Raw genomic sequence first — 24,882 nt, forward strand, 5'->3', positions numbered from 1 at the left:
TTAAAAGAAAAAAATGAGAAACATCATTTAAAGGGACAGTTCACCCAAAAATGTTACTTTATTTACTATTTACTCAGCCTCGAGTGGTTCCACACATATGAGTTTCTTTCTTCTGTGGAACATAAAAGAAGATATTTTGAAGAATGCTGAAAACCAGTAACCACTGACTTCTATAGCAGGAAAAACAAATACTAGTTACAATAGTTACAGGTTTCCAACATTTTTCGAAATATCTTCTTTTGTGTTCAACAGAAGAAAGGAACTCATAACGGTTTGAAACAAGTAAGGGGTGAGTAAATAATGAGTATTTTGTGGTAAATAACACACAAACACACGTACATGGTTTGGCAGGCAGACTGTACACATTTATGTTGAGAAGTTTGGGCCACACTTTTCTCCTGATATCATCTGTCAGCAAACCGCCTTCGCTCACAGTCGCCTGCCGAAGAGTCTCGATGTCCACAGGGTCACTGTTTAGTGCCTGATGGATGTCCAGAAGCTTCTGTTTCTTCCATGGCAGATTTTCTGCATATAATAAAAAAAGAAACATGTGATATGGGATCATAAACACTCAACATTCGCTCAAAATAACACTCAATAGAGTGCATTAGTGCCTGGACGCTTTTTCAGCAGCTCTATGGAAGAATGTTTTATTATTATTATAAAGATATTATAAAGTTTTGGTTAAGGAATATTAATCAATGAACTTTGAGGAGAATCACAACATTGCACACTTTGATTTGAAGCAAAAATGCCTAAAACAAACTTTACCTCAATGAAAAACAGACAAAAAGACAAAGATGCAGAACTATAAGCTTTACTGAGGGGGAAAATTGATATATTCCCATAATATTCTGCCTTTGACACAAATTTTAATTGACAAATAATTATATTGTAGTTTATTTACTTGGAAAACCCAACTCTATGGACAGCCAATTGGTTACAAATAACAGGCAGCAAATGAAAAATGCCTGACTAAAATCAGTGAAAGAACGAACATCCTGTTTTATTGGACACAGTTGTGGTTTGTTTTGCCATACATTGGCAAAACAAACCACAAAGAGTCTTATTACATCTTTTAAACACTAATATTGTATTGTGCTCATTTTAGTCAACACTTACCGTACAGAAACAACTTTGTCTTTAAAAACATGTTTTTTTTTTTGTTTTTTGACAGAGAGAGCAGTTCCAAGATGATTCATTGACCTTTTTTCCCTTCTTTTTTGATGAAAACAGAATTTATATATTCAATTCAATTCAGCTTTATTTGTATAGCGCTTTTACAATGTAGATTGTGTCAAAGCAGCTTCACATAAATGGTCATAGTTTATGTGATATCCATGTATGTGTGTTGCTATACAGAGATATTGAGGTAAAGTTTGTTTATACTCATTCATTCTTTCTTTTTTTAACAAAGAGGCAATTTGTGACACACTGCCTATATTGTTTACCATGCTACTTTGAATATTGGGTCTGAAAGCTCACTTTATTATGACTTTAAAACCCAAAAAAGGCCTTTATAAATGACTGTAAACAATGTACTTTAATAGTCATTGGCTGCTAATATTATTTTCTCATTTAAAATTATCAAACTACACTTTTCTAAAATGATATCAAGGAGAAAGTCTGAAGGTGTGAAGTATTCAGCCCGATGACAGAGATGCTTTAACCCACCAAATCTGTCAAACCTTAAATTATGACGTCACAATGAACCTGTCAATCACTCCGTATGGATCAACAGTCAGTCAGTATGGAGTTCAGTGGTATAAACTCTCATACACACATTAAATGGATATCACACACACTCGGTGACATCATAAAGCACGTCTAACACAGTCCGTGAGATCATAATAGATGACTTTCGTCCATTTATTAAGTTTATAATGTGCGGAACCGGTTACCTTCATGTCTCCCGACAGACGCTCGCGATCCGGTCACTGGCAGTCGCTTCTTCGCTTTTTTCATCTCTTACTGCGACTCACAGTCAAGAGGATATCAAATACATACTTGTATTACAATAACAACATAGTTTTAATTCAAAACGGACAGTGAAAACGAAAGGAAAGTGGCATTATCTGATTCTCCTCAGAACAGCGTCGCGACGTGGAGGAGGAGCGCTGGCCACCCAAGCTTTACTGTCACTGGCTGAAACGCCGGTGAGTCACTCAACCTTGCCTGCTGTCAATGTCGCACCTGATTGGTTTAAAGATTCAACAGGCTCAACGCTATTGGCTCGTTTTTAAAAGTGTTTCTGCACCCGCCTATAACAACACACATGCGGCGTGTTTGTATTTACATGAGTTATGTAATGAATCCCTGCTGAATGAATGCAGCTGAAATACCCTATATTTCACTGCTGTAATAGTTGGTGTTTCACTTATAAAAGGTGAAATTCTGCTGTTGTAATCACTGACAGATAAAACAGACAATCTAATGACTGTTTTCCAAGAAAAATAAAGCAAATTAAATGATTCACACACCAAAAATGAATAAATAACAAGAAAAACAGGGAATATTAAACGAAAAATATAAAACTGTACGTTTTTTGACAGATAACTGCTTTGATTAAATAAGTTCTGTAAGATAAATTGAACAAATTAAAATAAACTTTTTAAAATACTTTAATATTGTTAAAATAAATAAATGATTAATTATTAATAATATTATTATTAATAATTATAATAATAATAATAATAATAATAATATAAATAAAAAATAATAATAGCAATAACAATAATAATAATATCAATACTAATAATTATATTATTATTATTATTATTATCATTACGATCATTATTATTATTATTATTTTATTATTATTATTATTATTATTATTATTATTACATTTAAATGCGTTTCTTAAATAAATATGACCAAATTGTATATATATATTCATTCATTATTTTTTTTTCTCGGCATAATCCCTTTATTTATCAGGGGTCACCACAGCGGAATGAACCGGCAACTTATCCAGCATATGTTTTATGCAGCGGATGCCCTTCCAGCTGCAATTAACAAAAACATACATAATTAATTATGTAAATTAATTGCAGTCACTAATTGTTTATTGTTGATTAAATTGAAGTTTATTACAATTAATCAACATGACTAATAAACAAATTACTTAATAAATAATAATTAAATGAATGAAAGAGTTTCCCAGAGATGGGTTGCGGCTGAAAGGGCATCCGCTGCGTAAAAACATATGCTGGATAAGTTGGTGGTTCATTTCGCTGTGGCGACCCCTGATTAATAAAGGACTAAGCTGACAAGAAAATGAATGAATGAATGAATGAATTAATGATATCTTGAAATAACTTTATATAAATAATTGCATTGTTATTTTGTATTGTCAAATGGAAAACATTGACAACATTTGTTGCATTACATGTGCTTTATAGATATAATTAACATTAAATATTAATGTTAATGTGAACATTTAAATAACTCTGTGTTTTATTAAACCAATGAGTTACAATATTTAATATCTACCTTAATAAAGCATGACGTTCCCTCACTGTCATAAAATGTTGGGTTCCACATTCATGTTCATTCATGTTATCTCAACACACACTAATTAAGTTAGCTCAATTGTTTTACAGATTTAAGTAGAAGAACTATAAGTTTTAAGTTTAACTCAAGAATTGTGATGTTTCAGCTCATTTTAAATAAGTAGTTGGTACAACATTTGAGTCAATTTTGTTAATGCGTTTGACATTTTCCCTTCATTATCTAGAGAATGACAATGAAAGCCAGAATAAATGTTTGATAATCTTTGTTTAACTAAAACATTTTGAAGATATCTTCACACTGTGTCACCAGTGGATCATACAGTACATTATTATCCCATGAGGGAGAATACGTTTTACGACATCCATTATACTGCAACTACTGACAAATACTGTATGTGGCTGTAAACACAGTGCAATCAGAGCTTTTTATGATTGAGTAAATTGTGTCATGGTGCATCAGGGTGTCATTGCGCAACGTCTGCGCAGCGCGGAGGGCTTGAAGCGCGGCGTCCTTTTCCATGATAGTGAATACCGGCTATATGGAAACAGCATGAGAGAAAACATGTGTCCGTTTGTGTCATTATAATCGCAAACATGGGCGACAGAAACGAGAAGGGCTCGGCGAAGCACCGGCGGAGGACTACGATCTCCGGAGAGGCGGCGGTGACTCAAGCCAAACGCGGCGGCGCAGCAGAGACGCTGAGCGGGCAGGTGAAGGAGAAAGAGCCGCAGAAACACGAGAGTGCAGCCGGTAGACAGAAGAACCACAGCGATGCTGGAGAGGACACATTCAGGTACAGCCAATTTCTTTATCAAGATCTAGCATACATATCTGTCTGTCAATCTATAGATGGCAACAGAGATGCTTGAACAATATGACAGACACATGATGTTGTTATAGGCTATATGAATATGAATAGCTGAAGGCCTGTGCATGCAGAGTACATTCATTTTTGTCCTCATATGAGGATTTACAGAAACTGTTTAAATATTTACAGCTTATTCACAATTTAAAATGTCTGAATGCCATAAATCTCACAGTGCATTTGGTTTAAAAGACATGCATAAATACAAATATGTTGACAGAAAAGTTGTAAATTGTATTACATTAAATTTATTATATTATATTATATTATATTATATTATATTATATTATATTATATTATATTATATTATTATATTATATTATATTATATTATATTATATTATATTTATTATGTTATATTATATTATATTATATTATATTATATTATATTATATTTATTATATTGTATTGTATTGTATTATATTATATTATATTATATTATATTATATTATATTATATTTATTATATTATATTATATTTTATTATATTATATTATATTATATTATATTATATTATATTATATTATTATATTATATTATATTTATTATATTATATTTATTATATTATATTATATTTATTATATTATATTATATTATATTTATTATATTATATATATTATATTATATTATATTATATTATATTATATTATATTATATTGTATTATATTATATTATATTTATTATATTATATTTATTATATTATATTATATTATATTATATTATATTGTATTATATTATATTATATTTATTATATTATATTTATTATATTATATTATATTATATTGTATTATATTATATTATATTGTATTATATTATATTATATTGTATTGTATTGTATTGTATTATATTATATTATATTATATTATATTATATTATATTGTATTGTATTATATTATATTATATTATATTGTATTGTATTGTATTATATTATATTATATTATATTATATTATATTATATTATATTATATTATATTATATTATATTATATTATATTACAATATATAATCTTCATATTATAGTTTAAATCTGTTTCGCTGTTTAGATATTTTTCATTATTTAATTAATTTTGAATCTGTATTAAATTACTCCCATGTAAAAAAAAATACTATAGTGGTTTTTAGTTAATACGATAGTGTTTTTATCCATACTATGGTAAAGTGTATTAAGCTATATTACGCTAGGCTATATTACAAAGTGTATTAGGTATATATGATAATATTTACATTATTAGCGAATGCTTCAGCGTACTGTGATAAATACTGTAGTATACTTTCATTTTTACTACAGTAAACTGTGATGTAATATACGTTGTAGAATACTACAGTATCATTTGTTTAAATTATTGTGGTTGTTGTGCTACCATAGCACCACTATAGAATCAACACAACAAATTAATTCAAGTATTTTACCATAGTATTGTTAAAAAAAACATAGTAATAGTATTTTTTTCATGAGAGCTGATAGCTGAATAAATAAATTAAAGGTATTTTAATTAATTAATTAAAATAATTTGTTTATTTATTTATTTATTTATTTAAATATAAATAAATTAATTTATTCCCGGCTGGGTCAGTTAGCATTTCTGTGTGGAGTTTGCATGTTCTCCCCGTGTTGGCGTGGGTATCCTACGGTTTCCCCAGCAGTTCAAACACATGCGCTATAGGGGAATTGATGACTACATTGGCCGTAGTGTATGAGTGTGTGAATGAGTGTGTATGGGTGTTTCCCAGTATTGGGTTGCAGCTGGAAGGGCATCCGCTGTGTAAAATATATGCTGGATAAGTTGGCGGTTCATTCCGCTGTGACAACCCCTGTTAAATAAAGGGACTAAGTCGAAGAAAATGGAATGGAAATTTCTTTCAAACATGTTAGAAATAGCATTAGGAAATTAATATGGGGTCAGTTTAGACACACGTCGTGCATTAGAAGGATAGCAACATTCTTCAAAATATCTTCTTTTGTGTTAAGCAGTAGAAAGAAACTCATAATGGTTTAAAACAGGAGAATAAACAAGGGCATTTTAAATTTTGTGGGAACTATCCCTTTAATTTATTGCAAAGAAAAAGAGCAAACAAAGTCAGTCGGGTTACTTTAGACTCATGTAGTGCAGAAAATAACATGAACAGTTTTTCTTTGTTCACTTTAGTTAGTAGAAAATATTTGCTCACTTTATTTTATGGTGCAATTCTCGCTTTTAGCAATCTATTAACTGACTTTTAGCTGAAACTTCTAATTTGTGTTTAATAGTATTTGTTAAGATTGTAGTAAGGTTTAGGTATTGGTTATGACTAGGGATGCAGAATTAACAGATAATATTTTAATAATAGCCAGGTAATAAGCCACTATTTAACAGTGACAATTGGTATTTAAACTAAAGTGTTTCCAAAATGTTTATTTACATTTTTAATTAAATATTTAAAAAATGAAAAATATATTAGTTAGTAATAAATGTCAAAATTAAGGTTGTTAATAGATGTTATTCAGAAACCTTATGATGAATGCTTAATTGATAATAGGCTGAGATTAGAGTTTAGAGAATAGAGTTATTGGATGTCGACTTTTAGCCTAAATGCTCCAGATTTGAGTTGAAGCAGATCTTCTGAGGTGAGGGTGTGAAGGTCGAGCCTCTCCTCATAATGAGCTGCTGTAAGGAATCACTGATTCATGATAAGATCAGAATCAGTCTGTAATAACCGTTATCAGCCACTCCTTCAGCTCTTTTTCTGAAGACACGTACGGTTGCTCAAACCCATTTCATCACCCATTTCAACATCGGCCAGTCCTCAGAGTTTTAGAAACTCACTTGTGAATGTCTGAATGTCATTGCGTCAGATTGCAACATTTAAATCTAGTGTAAATGCACTGGAATACTACATCTTTTCTCATTATGCTTTCTCTTTAAAGTAAATTACTCTTGATTGATATGTTATGTTTTGTAGTCAGTGCATTCGCAGCGTCTTAATACATTTTAGGCATTTTAGTTTGAAGCCTTTATTAGCAGTTATGTAAAAATACTATAGTAAATGCTGCAGTGATTTTAAATCATCATAGTAATAATTGTATTATAGTATATTATTGTAGCCTAATTACAACCCATTGTTAATGAGCAGTCCAGCATATACTGTAGTTGTAACTGTTAGATAAACTGTAATAAATACTGTAGTTTACTTTATTTTTTACTACAGTACACTGTGGTGTATTGTAGTAGGTGTTGCAAACTACAGTATTTGGGCATTTTATTATATTGATATAGTTGTTGTTGTTACCATGGCAACTATAGAATCACCTCAACAGATTAATTAAACTAATTTACTATAGTTGTTGTGTTACCATAGCAACTATAGAATCACCACAACAGATTAATTCAGATGCTTTATTATTGTTGTTGTGTTACCATAGCAACTACAGAATCACCACAACAGGTTAATTCAAACACTTTACTATAGTTGTTGTGTTACCATAGCAACTATAGAATCACGACCACCAATTTAATAAAATACTTAACTATAGTTATTGTTACCGTAGCAACTGTAGAATCACCTCAACAGATTAATTCAAATACTTTACTATAGTTTTTGTTTTGCCATAGCAACATGACAACCGATTAATTAAAATACTTTACTATAGTTATTTTACCATAGCAACTTTAGAATTACTACAACAGATTAATTCAATTACTTTACTACAGTTGTTGTTACCATAGCAACTGTAGAATCACTAACAAAATATTAATTTAAATACTTTACTATAGTTGTTGTGTTACCATAGCAACTATAGAATTAAACCGTTATTAATTAAATTGTTTAAAAACTCTATTTACTATAAATTACTCTAGGATCTGGTTTCTTGTGGGCTTCTCTGTCTATATGTTCATTTTTCATTAGTTTGACTGATTTTTGTGTGTCTTTTTAGCTGCCACAAGCTGCAGGAGTCTCTGCTCAGCTCGGCCAGTGGTTTCAGCAACTACAGAGGAATCCTCAACTGGTGTGTGGTCATGCTGGTGAGTGCGTATGCAAATTCATGTTCACAAAACTGCACCACAATCGTAGGTCATGGAGTTGTGCATTTCATTCTATGTCTTCTGGAGTCAATACGCGAATATAGAATTTAACGGGCTCTTTTTAAGGGTTAGCAGTAATAGAGAAGCAACTTTTGCTAATAAATGTCCATAATTTAGAGATTAAAATAATGTTATTTTTACAGTAAAATAGGGCTGCAAGAAATGCTATGTGCTATATTGTTGTTGACTAAACTTTAGAATTAAATTAAATTAAATTAAATTAAATTAAATTAAATTAAATTAAATTAAATTAAATTAAATTAAATTAAATTAAATTAAATTAAATTAAATTATTCATTTTATTTGTTTATTTTTTTTATCCAACATATTTTATATGTTTATGCCATATTAATATTTCTTGTCAGCTTTATTTATCTTGCAGTTTTATTTAATTGCTTTTTTTTTTTTTTTTTTAGTTTTCTAAATGAATCATTTCATTTGAATGGATGATTCGATGATTCATAGATAGTTAACACAGGCACTAGTCTCCACCTACTGGCGATTTCAATGTTATATTTATTTATCCACAAAAATGTATTATTTATTATCCAAAACATTAACTTTGGAATCGAAACAGAAATGAGAAATACATTTTATTTTAAAAAAGTATTATACTTAAATTTAATTTAATTAAATTTTATTAAATAATTTTATTTTATTTAAAAAATTAGTTTCACTTGTTTAATTTTTTATTTTTTTATCCAGCATATTTTGTATGTTTATGTCATATCAATGTTTCATGTCAGCGTTATTTTAGCTTGCAGTTTTATTTTTATAATTTTTATTTAAGGGTTTTAGGTTTTTTTAGGGTTTGCAATAATAGGGAAGCAATATTAGATAATACATTTATCATAGAGTACAGTGTTATATTTGTATTAAAAATGTATTTAAACTTTATGGAATCAATTCGAATAGTAAGAATCGTAATGAAAAAATGAGAAATAGATTTTTTTAATCCCTAATCCCTGAATCAGGCATTTAGAAAGAATCATTTGAATGAATGAATGAACTTACGAATCAGTAATTAATACGACACTTGTATTATGTTTATTAACCCATGACAGTCCTAAAACAGCACAAAAACACACTCAGAAAATATTGAACTGTTGATATCACAAAAATATCTACTGCATGCTTTTCGTCAGCATCACCCTCACCTAGTTTGCAGAATGGCTGTGAGTGCAGTTTTGTCCTGGACTCAGTGTATTGTGAGATCAGTCTATATTTAGATTCTGTGTATGTGTGTGTTTGTGTGTGTGTGTGTATACCTGAACATCATAAACTCTGACACACTGCTGTCCTGAAGCCTCCACCAGTTTATTTCCGTCTGCTTGAGTCTCTCCACCTGTTTGTCCTCAGATGAGCTTCTGAAGTCTAGAAGGAAAGCTGGAATAAGCAGCACTGAAAAATCTAACTTTAAAGGTCCTGTGAAGTGATTGGAAATGTGCATTTTTTTTCGATATCATAAAGAGAGAGACATAGAGTAGCTCCTCCCTTTTAACAAAAAAGAAGATTTGATGAGAAACTGAATGAGGAGATATTATATGATGAGGAGATATGATGTTGATATTATATTTTATTATCATTTCATTATGTCATTTTTTTTTATGTATATGTCATTTTAATATTTAATGTCAGCCTTATTTCAATTGCTGAAAAATAACTATTTTAGCATTTAAGCTTAAACTGTTCAATTTTTCTTTTATATATATTTTTTAAATTCCAAAGTGACTTTTATTAGTTTTATTTTATTTTATTTTATTTATTTTATTATTTATTTTATTTTTTATTTATTTAGTTTTTATAAATTTTATTTTATTTTATTTTATTTTATTTTATTTTATTTATTTTATTTTATTTTATTTTATTTTATTTTATTTTATTTTATTCTATTTTATTTTGTTTTATTTTATTTTATCTTATTTTATTTTATTTTATTTTATTTTTTATTATTTTTTATTATTATTATTCATTTATTTTATTTTATTTTATTTCATTTTATCCCAAAGCCACAGTTACAAATTGTATAAAATTGATAGTAGTTAATGAAGTGTGTGGTTGATCTTTGTCCTTTGCAAACTAGAGTGTGTCCCAGAGTGACCTTTGACCCACTAACTGTGTCTGCGTCTTATTTTATTTTATATCATTTTTATATATATTATTTTCATTTTTAATTTAATTTAAGTAATTTATTAATTAATTAATTATTTTATTTTATTTTATTTTATTTTATTTTATTTTATTTTATTTTATTTTATTTTATTTTATTTTATTTTATTTTATGTATTTATTTATTTTATTTTTTATATTATTTTATTTTTAATTTTTTAAAAAATGTTTAATTAAAATGTTTAATTTAATTTAATATTATTATTTATTTTACTTTTATTTTATTTCATTATTTTTTTTATCCCAAAACCACAGCTACAAACGGTATAAAACAAAAGCAAACTGGAGTGTGTCCTGAAGTGACCTTTGACCCACTAACAGCGTCTGCGTCTCTACAAATACACTGTTAATAAACCGAGGACGATCAACAGAAGTGATGCAGTGTCAGTCAGAACACAAACTGTCCTTCAGCAGTATAATCGACAGTCAAACACAGGCAGGGATTTGCTTTGGAAATGTCAGACGTCCTCTAAAAATAAACATGTATTTCAGCCTGAGAGAAAACCAGCCGCGTCTTCAAAGCCTGGAAAGCAAATGAGAAATCAGCATTAATCCGCTTTCCGTATCCTCGCTCTCTGTGGATTTGGCTTTTAACAGTACCTCGCTTTCTCCGACCGTATTCCCACTGAGTGTCCGAAAGTGCTTTGAATCTATTAATGACAATTATTAAAGTCAAGCAGAAAAGCGGCTGTTTTTGAGAGATTTCGGCTGGAGGAAATATGAAACAGAAATCAGAAACTACAGAGATAATCGTAAGGCAACTTGCTGCAGAGGTTTTTAAGTTGACCCAACTTAAACTGAGTCCAGTGCAGTTCTTGTGTTAAAAAGGGTCCTATTATACTCCTTTTTACACTAGATGTAAGTCCCTGAGGTCTCCAACATGTGTGTGTGTGTGTGTGTGTGTGTGTGTGTGTCTCCAGGTCAAAGGTCAACTGTGTTTATGATCACTCTGTATCTCGGCATGTTTATAAGGTTCTGCTGTAGACTTTGAGCTCTAGTAGACACACAACAACAAAAACACCTTTATCACACACACACACACGCACGCACACACACACACACACACACACACACACACACACACACACACACACACACACACACACACACACACACACACACAATCACTGCAGAGAGCTCTGGCCGTTGAATTCTGGGGCGACATGGTGGCTCAATGGTTAGCACTGTGACCTCACAGCAAGAAGGTCGCTGGTTCAAGTCTTGGCTGTATTTACAAGTTCCATACATATATATTTTATATAAGTAATTAAAAATAGAAAAAGCACACAAATGTTTTGTTCATATGCTGTGATTTGTATTATTATTAATTACATATTTAATATTTATTAATACTGTTCATTATATTTATTAATATATTACTTATTATTTATAAATATATGTATTATCTTTGAACGTATGGATGAAAGTGTTTTATTTGTGTGTTTGCAGGTTTTGTCTAACGCACGGCTGGTGCTGGAGAACCTTATAAAGTCAGTATCTGATCAACAAAAGCTGTTGTGTGTGCGTGGATCCATGCGTGTTTGTGTGTGTTGCTGTGATTCTCCTGCTCCGAGCAGAAGCTGATAATGACGGCACTGCAGTAGATCAAAGCTGCTTCTCTTATTAACACACACTTTTATCCTGAGAATATAATGATCAACACACACTGATGCTCAAACTCCTGCAGCGTCATCATTACATTATATATTTATAAATATTTATTTAATTATTAAAAATAAATATTTTAATACATTTTATAGTTTTATAATTTGTGTTATTAAAAATAAAATAAAATGAAAAAATTATATATATATATATATATATATATATATATATATATATATATATATATATATATATATATATATATATATATATATATATATATATAAATTATATATATATTTTTATAAATATATGATATAAAAGTTATTTTAAAAAGTTTTTATTAATTATTTAATAAATTATTTTATTTTTTATATAAATTTTTTTCAATAAATTTTATATGATATACTTGTACATATTTCTTTAAATATTTGAATAAATGTTTATTTATTTTTAATAGATTTTATATTTTTATAATTTGTGTTAAAATATATATAGAGGATTATAAAAATATTACATTTATGTTTTATAAATATAAAATATTTATACAAATACAATATACAATTTATTAAAAATACATATATATTTTTCAATAAACTGTATTTTATATATTTGTACAAATATCTAAGATTTATCAAAAATATTTATTTATTTTTAATAGATTTTATACTTTTATAACTTGGGTTAAAATATATATGGAATTATACAAATTTTAAATGTATTTTTTATATTTATTAAATATTTTTATAAATATATAATATAAAATTTATTGAAAACTATTTTTATTTACAATTATTCATTAAACTATTTTATTTATTGTACAATTTTATAATGTTGACCAAAAATTTTACAATATATATTTTATAATTATATAATATATTTTAATAATTTGTGTTAAAAACATATAGAGATGATTATGAAAAAATAACATTTATTTATTATAAATATTAAATATTTTTTTACAAATAAATAATACACAATTTATTAAAAAATATAAATATTTTTTCAATAAATTTCACATTTATACACACACACACACACACACACACACACACATATATATATATATATATATATATATATATGATATATATAGATAGATAGATAGATAGATAGATAGATAGATAGATAGATAGATAGATAGATAGATAGATAGATAGATAGATAGATAGATAGATAGATAGATAGATAGATAGATAGATAGATCATAGAAGAGAGAAATATTTCTTAAAATATTTAAATAAATGTTTGTTTATTTGTAATAAATTTGATACTTTTATAATTTGTGTTAAAATATACATTGAGGTTTATAAAAAATAATAAATAAATTTTTATAAATAATAAATATTTGTACAAATATATAATACATGATTTATTGAAAATATTTTTTCAACAAATTATCCATTTTAAATTATATATTTAGAAATATTACTTTAATTATTGAAATATATATTTTTTTTATTTTTAATACCTTTAATATTTTTATAATTTGTGTTAGAAATATATATTGTGGGTTATAAAAATATTGCATTCATTTTAAAAGATAAAAATACATAATTGTGCCTTTATTTGCAGAATACATCACAAACATTGGACACAATACAAACAATTATTCAATATACTCTCATTAGCAACATTAGAAATCAGGCTGCAATTTTTAATGACAGTAAAACATGGAATATATGTGATAACAATAGTGTTTTCTGTTATTTATGAATGTGTTTTTCCTGGTTTATGGTTGTGTTTTCAGATATGGCGTTTTGGTGGACCCCATCCAGATCATCTCTCTGTTCGTGAAGGACCCCTGCAGCTGGCCGGCTCTGTGCCTGATCATCGGTGCGATTAATATTCATAACATCATGATAATCATACAATCACATGTTCATATTCCGCACACGCTCTGTTCAGTAAAGCGTGTCTGATCTGTTTGCTTTCCAGTCACTAACGTCTTCATAATGGCGGCTCTGTACACCGAGAGAAAGCTGTCTGTGGTGAGTTGCATGCTGGGATTGAACCTTGAGATTGCAGATATTACTGAATTACCATTAATACTGAAGATTATAACATCTCACAAACAGAATTAACAGAGAAAATTATATATACATATTTTTTTTCTTTTTTTATATAACAATTAAGCACATTTAACATCTGAATCAATCATAATCATAATCAAGGTGCCATGTTTTAGACAAGTTATCAATATTGGGAGGAAAACCCCTAATGTTCAATCACAACACATTAAAGCATAATAATAATAATTCTTCTTCCTATTATTATTATTATTATATTTTTTAATATATATTTTTTTGTTTTTTGTTATTTTAAATTTTTTTTTATTTATAAATAATAATAAAAATAATAATAATAATAAATGTATTTTTTAGAGATTTTGATTATTTTATGTAATTTAGTTTTATTTCAATTCTTTTTTATTTCTTTTTTATTTTATTTATTTATTTTATTTTTTACTTATATTTATTTATTTTATTCTTTCTTTTTTATATTTTTTATTTTAATTTAATTTAATTTTCATTTTTATATTTTATTTTATTTTAATTTATATTTTTTTATTATTTTATTTTATATTTTATATAATATTTTAATTTAATTTAGTTTTTTTCTTTTTTATTTAGTTAATTAATTAATTTATTAATTGTTTATTTTATTTTTATTTATTTAATTTTTATTTTGTTTATATATGTATTTTTTATCTTTTTACATATTTTTATTATTTTATTAAACTTAGTTTTATTTCAATTCTATTTTATTAAATTGTTTATTTAATTTTATTTTTAATTGTATTTTATTTTAATTTGTATTTTATTTGATCTATTTTATTCTATTTTTACTTTTATTTTATTCTTTATTTTTATTTTATGTTTTATTTTATTATTATTTTATTTTATTAAATTCTATTTTCATTTTTATATTTTATTTTATTTTTAATTATTATTTTATTTTATTATTTTATATGAAATTTTAATTTAATTTAACTTACTTATTTTTTGTCTTTTATTTATTTAATAAATTAATTAATAAATTAATTTATTGTTTATTTTATTTTTACTTATTTAAATAAAATTTTTTTTTTTTTTTTTTTATTTAGTGCTGATTCATTTGTATGGCCTTCTCTCATTTCAGGGCACCATCTCTGAGAGAACCGGATCTTTCCTTCACTGCATCAATCTGTCTGCACTGTTGTTTGTGCCGGCAGGAACGGTGCTAAGCCTGAGCTCCGTCACACCAGGTGAAAATAACACCTTTACCCAGAGTGCACTTTCACCTTTTCAGAAAACATCACATCCTGTTTTAAATGTACTAAATAGAAGGGAAGTATGCAATTTCATACACAGCCAATCTGTTGTGGTAATTCTATAATTCCTACGGTTACACAACAACTATAGTAATTAATCTGTTGTGGTGATTATATTGTTTCTATGGTAACACAACAACTATAGTAATTAATCTGTTGTGGTGATTATATTGTTTCTATGGTAACTCAACAACTATAGTAATTAATCTGTTGAGGGTAATTCTATAGTTGCTATGGTAACATCTATAGTAAATGATCTGTTGTGATGATTCTATTGTTGCTATAGTAACACAACCCCTATAGAAATTCATCTGTTGTGGTGATTCCATAGTATTCCATAGCTAAATCTTGTGTAAATTGTGAAGTTTTGCTGTGTGTGTGTGTGTGTGTTTGTGTGTGTTTCAGTGGGCGGTGTGATGGCTCTGAGTATCTGCACTGTTCTCTTCCTCAAGCTTTACTCGTACACAGATGTTAATAAGTGGTGCCGAGAACAGAGACAAGCCAAAGCTCGAACCCTGTCTCGCTCTCACTCCTGTGAGTACAAACTTCACATCATAATAATATTCCCCTGAAAATTTACTGTGTAAAAGAGTACTATACAATATAAAACGCTATGTAGATTATTTATTTATAGTATATTTATGGACACGGTGGCTCAGTGGTTACCACTGTCACCTCACAGCAGGAAGGTCGCTGGTGCGAGTCCCGGCTGGGTCAATTGTAGAGTTTGCATGTTCTCCCCGTGTTGGCATGGGTTATAGGGGAATTGATGAGCTAAATTGTCTGTAGTGCATAAGTGTGAATGTGTATATGGGTGTTTCCCAGTGCTGGGTTGCAGCTGGAAGGGCATCCACTGTGTAAAACATATGCTGGAATAGTTGGCGGTTCATTCCACTGTGGCGACCCCTGATGAAGAAAGCCGAAGGAAAATAAATGAATATTGTGAGTGTGTTAATGTGTAACTTTCTCCTGCAGGTCCGTCCGTGCACAAAGCAAATGGCACAGCGGGATACACACACGTGACGTATCCGGGAAACCTCACACACAGAGGTCAGTCATTAGACATAATATGTAAGATATTTATGCATTAAAGGGGACCTATTATGCAGAAATCACTTTAATAAGGGGTTTAAACACAGGTTTGTGTCAGCAGTGTGTCAATATCGCCAGCTTCTAATGGTAAACATGTATTAATTCCATTGTTTATAATCAGACTTGATTAAACAGTGTGCAGAAACACTTTGATTGACATTCTCCCTTTGTATGATGTCATCAGAGGGGGAAAGCCCCGCCCACTAGTGACCAACTCTCCCTCATTAGCATATGAAGTTAATCTTGTTTTTGAATCTGCCACTACGCTGAGACGCAAGCACTTGTAGCTCCGCCTTCTTTTCAAAAGAGCACAATCTCATTTGCATTTAAAGCGACAGTCACCAAAACGACAGAATTAGGATCAAAGTCTAAAAGGGTCAGTTTCAGAGAGTTAGAAAACGTTATCTGTGTGCTATTACTTGTGTGGTATCAGAGCCGCATTTTACATCTTGTAAAAATCGGCATAATAGGTGCCCTTTAAAATCTGATATATATATATATATATATATATATATATATATATATATATATATACATATTTATTTGTTATCTTCATAAAAATTGCATTAATAACAAGTTTAATTATTAATTATTTAATTTATTTTATCATTTTTTGCAGACATTTATTATTTTGCTTTTGCACCGACTCTGTGTTACGAGCTGAATTTTCCGCGCTCACCACGAATACGCAAACGTTTCCTACTGCGGCGACTGCTGGAGATGGTGAGAAATCCGCAGAAACAAACCTGAGATTAATGTTTGCCCTTTCTGTTGATTCTCATACAAAGTCTCATCTGTATTTGCTTCCTGCAGCTGTTTCTAATGCAGCTGATGGTCGGATTAATACAGCAGGTATGCAAGAAAACCAACCCAGGCTCATTATTGATACGTACCCCTGTATACATTTCTGGAGAGCGTGAAATACGTCACAGGAGGTGCGTTTTTTTTTTTTTTTTTGCGGTTTTTGTTTTCGTGAGTCCACCAGAGGCCGCTGTGTACGCTTTTTCAGATTTCAAATTTCTCTCGCGAGTGCCATTCACGCCTGCTGTTCTCACATAAATCCACCAGAGGCCGCTATCAACTGACTGACTGACTGATCCCCCAACCCACCCACTTTCTCAAACCCAATCAATAGTGTTTTCAAAAGCCATCCAGAACAAGAAAAGCCCTCTCGGCCGCCTGATTTTTACCACATTTTCAGTTCTTACCACGTTTTCACCCTGTTATTTACTCGCTTATTTTATTTTTTTAATTTTGTTGTTGTCTTCCCTGCTCTCTGAAACTGTTCTTCTCTGGACTTGAACCCAATCATTGCGGTCAACTCCTCTCTACGTCTCAAGTCTGCCGACGTACATGGTGAGCCACTGGACAAACTGGTAACAGTAGAAAAGCCGTCAATACGGAGGTAAGCAGTCAGCTGGTAGCACGAAAAGAAACTGAAGCCGTCGTCGGTGTTATACCGTCCCGCAGCGTACGTTTCAAAGACAAAATGCAGCCATACCTCTGGCTACATAATTCGCGCTCTTCAGAAATGTATACAGGGGTACGTTTTCACAATGAGCCTGTGCTGCAGAAAACATTATTAGTCCTCTATTAATTTGTATTATTATTATTATTATTATTTCAAGTACTGTTAAACAGAGTATTTCCTACATTAAATATATATATATATCTTTCTGTAAAAAGCATTATTTCTTTATAATAAACAGTATGATCAATATTATTTAGATATAATGTTTAAAATGAACAGTTTGGAGCACCTGAAGGAAACCCACATGAACACAGGGAGAACATGCAAACTCCACACAGAAATGCCAACTGACCCAGCCAGGGCTCAAACCAGCGACCTTCTTGCTGTGAGGCGATTGTGCTACCCACTGCGCCACCGTACTGCCCTTGGAAAATGTTCCATTAATTAAAAACAATTTTCACAATTTCATCAATAGTTTATTTTTCAGCTTTAATAGTTTAAATTAGTTTAAAATATGATGTGTTTATATATAAAGCATGAGGTTTTAATAACACTTTATTTTTCTCTTTGTTAGTGGATGGTTCCGACGATTCAGAACTCTATGAAACCCTTTCAGGTATGATTTCAGTTTGATGTTTTTACCCTGAATAAAGTTACAATGCTAAAAAATTATCATTATTTACAGTATATTATTTATTCAATAATACATTTACTTGATGTGTAACAGTTTATAGAAACTTAAAAATAAAATATAAAAAGACAAAAACAAATATAAAAGACAAAAAGAGTTTGCATGTGTGTTTGATGTATTTTTAATTCATATATTTATTCATTATTTTCATTTAATATATTTTATGATTCATACTTTATAATGTGATTCTATAATATAACGAAAATATTTAAGATAAAAACTGACCTAAAATGAGCAATAACATGTAAGAACTAAATGAAGATCAGTCCACCAGAGAAAGTAAAAGTTCTGGAAATAAACCTGTCAGATGTTTTTGTGTCTATAATGTGTTTAAATGTATGGATTTAATGTTTTGATATGCAGAAATGCTTCATTTGCATGTATTTGTCTCTGAACAGGACATGGATTTCTCCAGAATGGTGGAGCGGATGCTGAAACTCGCTGTAAGTGTCACGAAGAGATGCTGCGGTTGTCATGGATGCTGTTGCTAGGGCTTTTGCAGGTGCTGTTGCTATGCTTAGGGTTGCTGCTTTCACTCTGGCACCTGTGTGAAATTCAGGCTGTTGTCAACATTTGTTTGAAGTCTGATTGTAAACGGCTTTGTTGTTTTTAGCCAATCAGGTGAAAACATCACACACAAAAATACTCTCACTAATATTACAGCTGAATTATGTCAGTTAGAAACATTATAGTGTGCGATGAATTCATTTATTTTCTCTATATGCTAATTAATTATGTTTTTTAACATAACCTCTCTCTCCAAAATGACTTGCTGTTTTTTCAAACTGCTTATTTATGTGTTAGGACATTTTTTAAACGGTTTTACTCAATCCATCTGCTAACGTCAATTCAACTAACGTTTTAAAAACAACCATGTTTAATAGCGGAAATCATGCAGAAAACTACATTACCCATGATGCTCCACCGAACATTCCACCAATCAGAGCTGCAGTGAGCAAAGTGCGGCAAATATTTAGCCCCGCCCACTCTTTTAAAGTATTTCAAATAAAATTGCAAATGAGATTGACTAATTGATTGATTGACTGAATGAATGACCGACTGATTGATTAATTGATTGATTGACTGATGGATTGATTGATTAACTGATGGATTGATTGATTGATTGATTGACTGACTGATTGATTGATTGATTGATTGATTGATTGATTGATTGATTGATTGATTGATTGATTGGTTGATTGATTGATTGACTGATGGATTGATTGATTGATTGATTGATTGATTGATTGATTGGTTGATTGATTGACTGACTAATTGGTAGATTGATTGATTTACTTATCGATTCACTAACTGATTAATTGATTGACTAACTGATTGATTAACTGATCGATTTATTGACAGACTGATTGGTTGACAGATTAAGTAAGTGATTGATTGATTGATTAATTGACTGATTTAATGACTGGCTGACTGACTGACTGATTGATTGACTGATTGGTTGATTGATTTACTGATTGATTCACTAACTAATTGATTGATTGATTGATTGACTGATTGACTAATCGATTTATTGACAGACTGATTGGTTGCCAAATAGATTAAGTGATTGATTGATTAATTGACTGATTGAATGATTGATTGACTGACTGAATGACTGTTTGATTGATTGATTGACAGCTTGATGCACTAATTAATTGATTGATTGACTGATCAATTTATTTGCTGACTGATTAGTTGACAGATTTGATTAATTAGGTGATTGATTGATTGATTGATTAATTGATTGATTGAATGACTGATTGATTGACAAATCAATTTATTGATTGATTGATTCACTAACTAACTGCTAGATTGATCGATTGATTGACTGATTGATTGATCGATCGTCTGATTGAATGCTTGACTGATTGACTAACTGATTGATTGACTAACTGATTAATTAATTCACTGACTAATTGATCGATTGACTGACTGAATAAAACATGAATAAAAAAACAATCTGCTCAAAAAGTGGGCGGGGTCTAACGCACTCCATACAAAAATATGAACGCAGAATGCCACGACTGACCAATCAGAATGAAGCAGCTTGAGCTTTGCATGCTGACGGCTGTCGTTGCTATGGTCACGTCATGTCTGTGGCCCCTCCTCCTCTGAATGTCTAATGGCACAAGCCCCGCCCCTTTCTCCCTGTCCCTCTGCAGGTGCCCAATCACTTTATCTGGCTCATCTTTTTCTATTGGTATTTCCACTCCTCTATGAACTTCGTAGCAGAGATCATGCAGTTCGGGGACCGCGAGTTTTACCGCGACTGGTGGTGAGTTTACCATCATTTAGAGCTTTCAAACAAGCAAACCATGATGACTAATGTGTCATTTTGTGTGTTTAATAAAAGAATATTCATTAATTTTGCAGGAACTCTGAAACGATTCCTTATTTCTGGTCAAACTGGAACATTCCTGTTCACAAGTGGTGCCTACGGTGAGACGGTCATCCTAAAACACCTGTTATTCTGACTGAAATGGAAAGTTTGACTGATTTCTGATGTTTTTCAGACACTTTTATAAGCCCATGTTGATGCGAGGAGCAAATCGATTAGCAGCTCAGATCGCCGTCTTCTTCCTCTCCGCTTTTTTCCACGAGGTTTCACTTCTCTCATCTACTTCATCATTACACTTTATGATTATTTTCCCGTGTTTAATAGTGCTGATGAGGTTTGATGTTGTTCTGTTCAGTATTTAGTGAGTGTTCCTCTCAAGATGTTTCGGCTCTGGGCGTTTCTGGGTATGATGCTGCAGGTCAGTCATTTTAATCAATAATTGCTAATAAACATCAGATAGAAATGACATCATTTCACATTTACATGGAAAAAATAATAAATAATAAGGTGTTGCTGACCTTTTCATTTAATACTTCCGACTTACTTTTTTTGCAGCTGTGATTTGACATCTCACAATTATCTTGTTCATTTCATAGTATTTTTCTGTATTTTAATATTCACAATTTTCTATTTATAATTATTTCAGTTACAGCTTATCGGTGCAAAAGAATGAAATTGTGAGATTGAAATTCAGATTATGGAAAAATAAAGTTACAGTTCTGAAGAAAATCAACCTGAATTAAGAGATTTCAACTTTTTATGTTCAAATTTCTAAGTTTGTATGTCAGAATTTTACTACTATATAAAGAAAGAACATAAATAAAAACATTTTATATATTGAATATTTTATATAATAATTATTACAAACGACTTTTGAAAATTGAAAATTTCTCAGTGAATATAGGCAGTGTATTTTGGTGCATTTGAACAAAACAACAAATTTAGAAATTGAAAGAAAATACAATTAAATTCATGCTTAATATTGCAAAAATAAAGTACAACTTGTAGAAATTCAACTAAATTGTTCATTTTTTTGCTTCTCTTCATTTTTCCTCTTTTGTAAATTTGTTTTTATATATTTTTCCATAACATATAATTGTGGCTGTAATAGTTTTTGAAGCGTTATCATTAGTTATTCTCTTAGATAAGCTCCAGATTTGGCTTAAGTACTGAATAATATAATCTATATGCACACATATATCATTGTAGAGCTTTATATTAAAAATATGAACTTAAAAGATGAAGTTGTGAGGGGTGTACTTATGCTGAGCGCTATATATATATATATATATATATATATACATATACATTTTTGTGACTTTGTATTTGATGTATAACATAAAATATAAATATTTAAATTACATTTTAATCATTTAAATTTATTAGCCAAATTGCTAACTTAAATATCAGATTTGCTATAGAAATTTTAAATATTGCTATAGTAAGCTAAAAAAAAAAAAATCTCACAATTCCATTAGTTTTTTATTTTAATTATTGCCAATATTTCAACTTAATAATTTCAATTGCAAGTTTCTATGTTGCAAAACTAAAAAGAAAAACAAGCTTAAAAATCTGACTTACAAACTAAGGAAATTAAAACTGTAAAATAATGAGTTACAATTATCACACACACACACACACACACACACACACACACAAACATATATATATATATATATATATATATATATATATATATATATATTATAATTTTGCAATTACAATTGTGTTTTTGCCTGACGAGGTGGCGCAGTGGTTAGCACTGTCACCTCAAAGCAAGAAGGTCACTAGTTCAAGCCCCGGCTGGGTCAGTTGGCATTTCTGTGTGGAGTTTGCATGTACTCCCCATGTTGGTGTGGGTATTCCTTTGGGTGCTTCGGTTTCCCCCACAGTCCAAACACATGCGCTATAGGGGAATTGGGTAGGCTATGAATGACAAGGTATGGGTGTTTCCCAGTGATGGGTTGCAGCTGGAAGGGCATCCGCTGCGTAAAACATGTGCTGGATAAGTTGGCAGTTCATTCCCCTGTGGCGACCCCTGATTAATAAAGGGACTAAGCCAAAAAGAAAATGAATGAAGGAATTGTGATTTTGCACTTGATGTACAAAACAAACAGCTGCAATTTAAATGCTGAAATATTCAAAATTAACTAAATTTAATGGAGAATGACTAGAAATAAAGTCAAAATTGTAAGACAATCTTTATATTGCAATGCAGATATTTTTAGTTCAGCTTTTTGTCACACAATTTTAGTAGTTTTGTGTATTTTTTATTCTATTTGAAATATTCTGAGGCAAAAACTAAAATTTGCACAGACAAAAACTTAAAACTGTCCCGAATAAAAGTTGTGATAATCATGTATTTTTTGCATATCTGAAAATCTCTTCCAGGTCCCGCTGGCCATTTTGGTTGGCCGATACCTGAGGGGTAACTATGGCAACGCCGCCGTGTGGATGTCTCTGATCATCGGCCAGCCAATCGCAGTGCTCATGTACGTCCACGACTACTACGTGTTGCATTATGGCAGCGCGTCTGAGGCCGCAGCGCCGTGACGCAGCCGCTTCCGCAATAATGTTGGATGTAAAGAAACAATGCGTCTATTTTCAGGAGGGAGATTTCAGATTTTTATCTAAATGACTGATTATTATTGATAAAGGCACTTGGAAGGTGAGCAGACGTGTTTTTAAATCCCACGCAAACACTGCCGAGCCAAAGCAGCACGTCATCGCGAACACTGAATCATCCGTGCGTGTCATTTATATTCATGTGATGTTTTTACTTCAGATTTGTGCTTTTGGTGGTATGTTTGATTCAATCTGTGAGTTTCTGGCACTTTATTGAAGACTGCATGACATTTGTCAGCCTCTAGAAGAATGTAACATGCTTTTTTACTCGATTTTAGTATTTGCTGTTCATTTTGATTAGGAAAATGTACAAATGAGACTTATAAACATATATATATATCTGTGAAAATGATGAAGCCAAAAAGATGAATTACATGCAATATTATTTAAATGTGATTTTATGGTGTATATACACTCACCGGCCACTTTATTAGGTACACCTGTCTAACTGCTCGTTAATCAGCCAATCACATGGCAGCAACTCAATGTATTTAGGCATGTAGACAAGGTCAAGACGATCTCAATGTGAGCATCAGAATGAGGAAGAAAGGGGATTTAAGTGACTTTGAACTTGGCATGGTTGTTGGTGCCAGACGGGCTGCTCTGAGTATTTCAGAAACTGCTGATCTACTGGGATTTTCACACACAAGCATCTCTAGGGTTTACAGAGAATGCTCCGACTGCAGCAACTGTGTGATGCTATCATGTCAATATGGAGCAAAATCTCTGAGGAATATTTCCAGTAGCTTGTTGAATCCCTGCCATGAAGGATTCAGACAGTTCTGAAAGCACAAAGACGTCCAACCAAGGTGTACCTAATAAAGTGGCCGGTGAGTGTTCATCATTACAGCTGTTTATTTGTACGTTTTTAAGCCTTTATATCAGTATTTTCACTGTATTGGATCTGGATAACATGTCTAGATTGATGTTTATCACAGCAGCGGGAGGTAAACTCGCTTGATTTTATTGCAAATGCAGTAAGAAAATGCCGTTTTTAAATGCGTTTCTACAAAACCAGATTAAACTAAACAACCAGCAGAATTTATTCCAGTGGAAGCCGAAGTTTGTACCCGCTCATGTCGAATAAACTTTTTAAAACAGCTTGTGTATGAAATGTGATGTTCATAATAATCAGACAGCCC

The 24,882-nt window shown here is 30.4% G+C and overlaps 2 protein-coding genes across 7 annotated transcripts in view; one reads left to right on the plus strand and one right to left on the minus strand.

Moving 5' to 3' along the window:
* Positions 1-2,140, minus strand: part of zgc:63863 — a 34,694-nt gene extending 32,554 nt beyond the window's left edge. For 3 of the 4 annotated variants that reach the window (XR_015945170.1, XR_015945171.1, XM_088651348.1), the window contains exons 1-2: positions 1,902-2,140; positions 340-525 (exon numbers count right to left, since the gene is read on the minus strand). Coding sequence is in view for 2 of the 4 variants with exons in the window: in XM_088651348.1 (XP_088507474.1) it covers positions 340-525; positions 1,902-1,965 (250 nt within the window). In the remaining 2 variants the exon portion in view is untranslated. 4 annotated transcript variants of the gene reach the window in all.
* A 1,838-nt stretch (positions 2,141-3,978) lies between these two features.
* On the plus strand, positions 3,979-24,841 carry dgat1a (diacylglycerol O-acyltransferase 1a). 3 transcript variants are annotated; one of them, XR_015945149.1, is made up of 18 exons: positions 3,979-4,306; positions 8,289-8,376; positions 12,055-12,095; positions 13,961-14,046; positions 14,149-14,201; positions 15,352-15,457; positions 15,929-16,057; positions 16,499-16,573; positions 17,235-17,338; positions 17,429-17,467; positions 18,661-18,702; positions 19,176-19,220; positions 20,940-21,052; positions 21,151-21,216; positions 21,291-21,378; positions 21,471-21,533; positions 23,507-24,143; positions 24,565-24,841. XR_015945149.1 is itself a non-coding variant. In NM_199730.1 (17 exon segments), coding segments are annotated over 17 exon segments (1,500 nt in total). In that variant the 5' UTR covers positions 4,045-4,106; the 3' UTR covers positions 23,669-24,841.
* Positions 24,842-24,882: the final 41 nt, after the last annotated feature.

Source organism: Danio rerio, chromosome 19 (assembly GCF_052040795.2).
Source record: "Danio rerio strain M-AB ecotype USA chromosome 19, GRCz13ab, whole genome shotgun sequence".
Taxonomy (NCBI): Eukaryota; Metazoa; Chordata; class Actinopteri; order Cypriniformes; family Danionidae; genus Danio; species Danio rerio.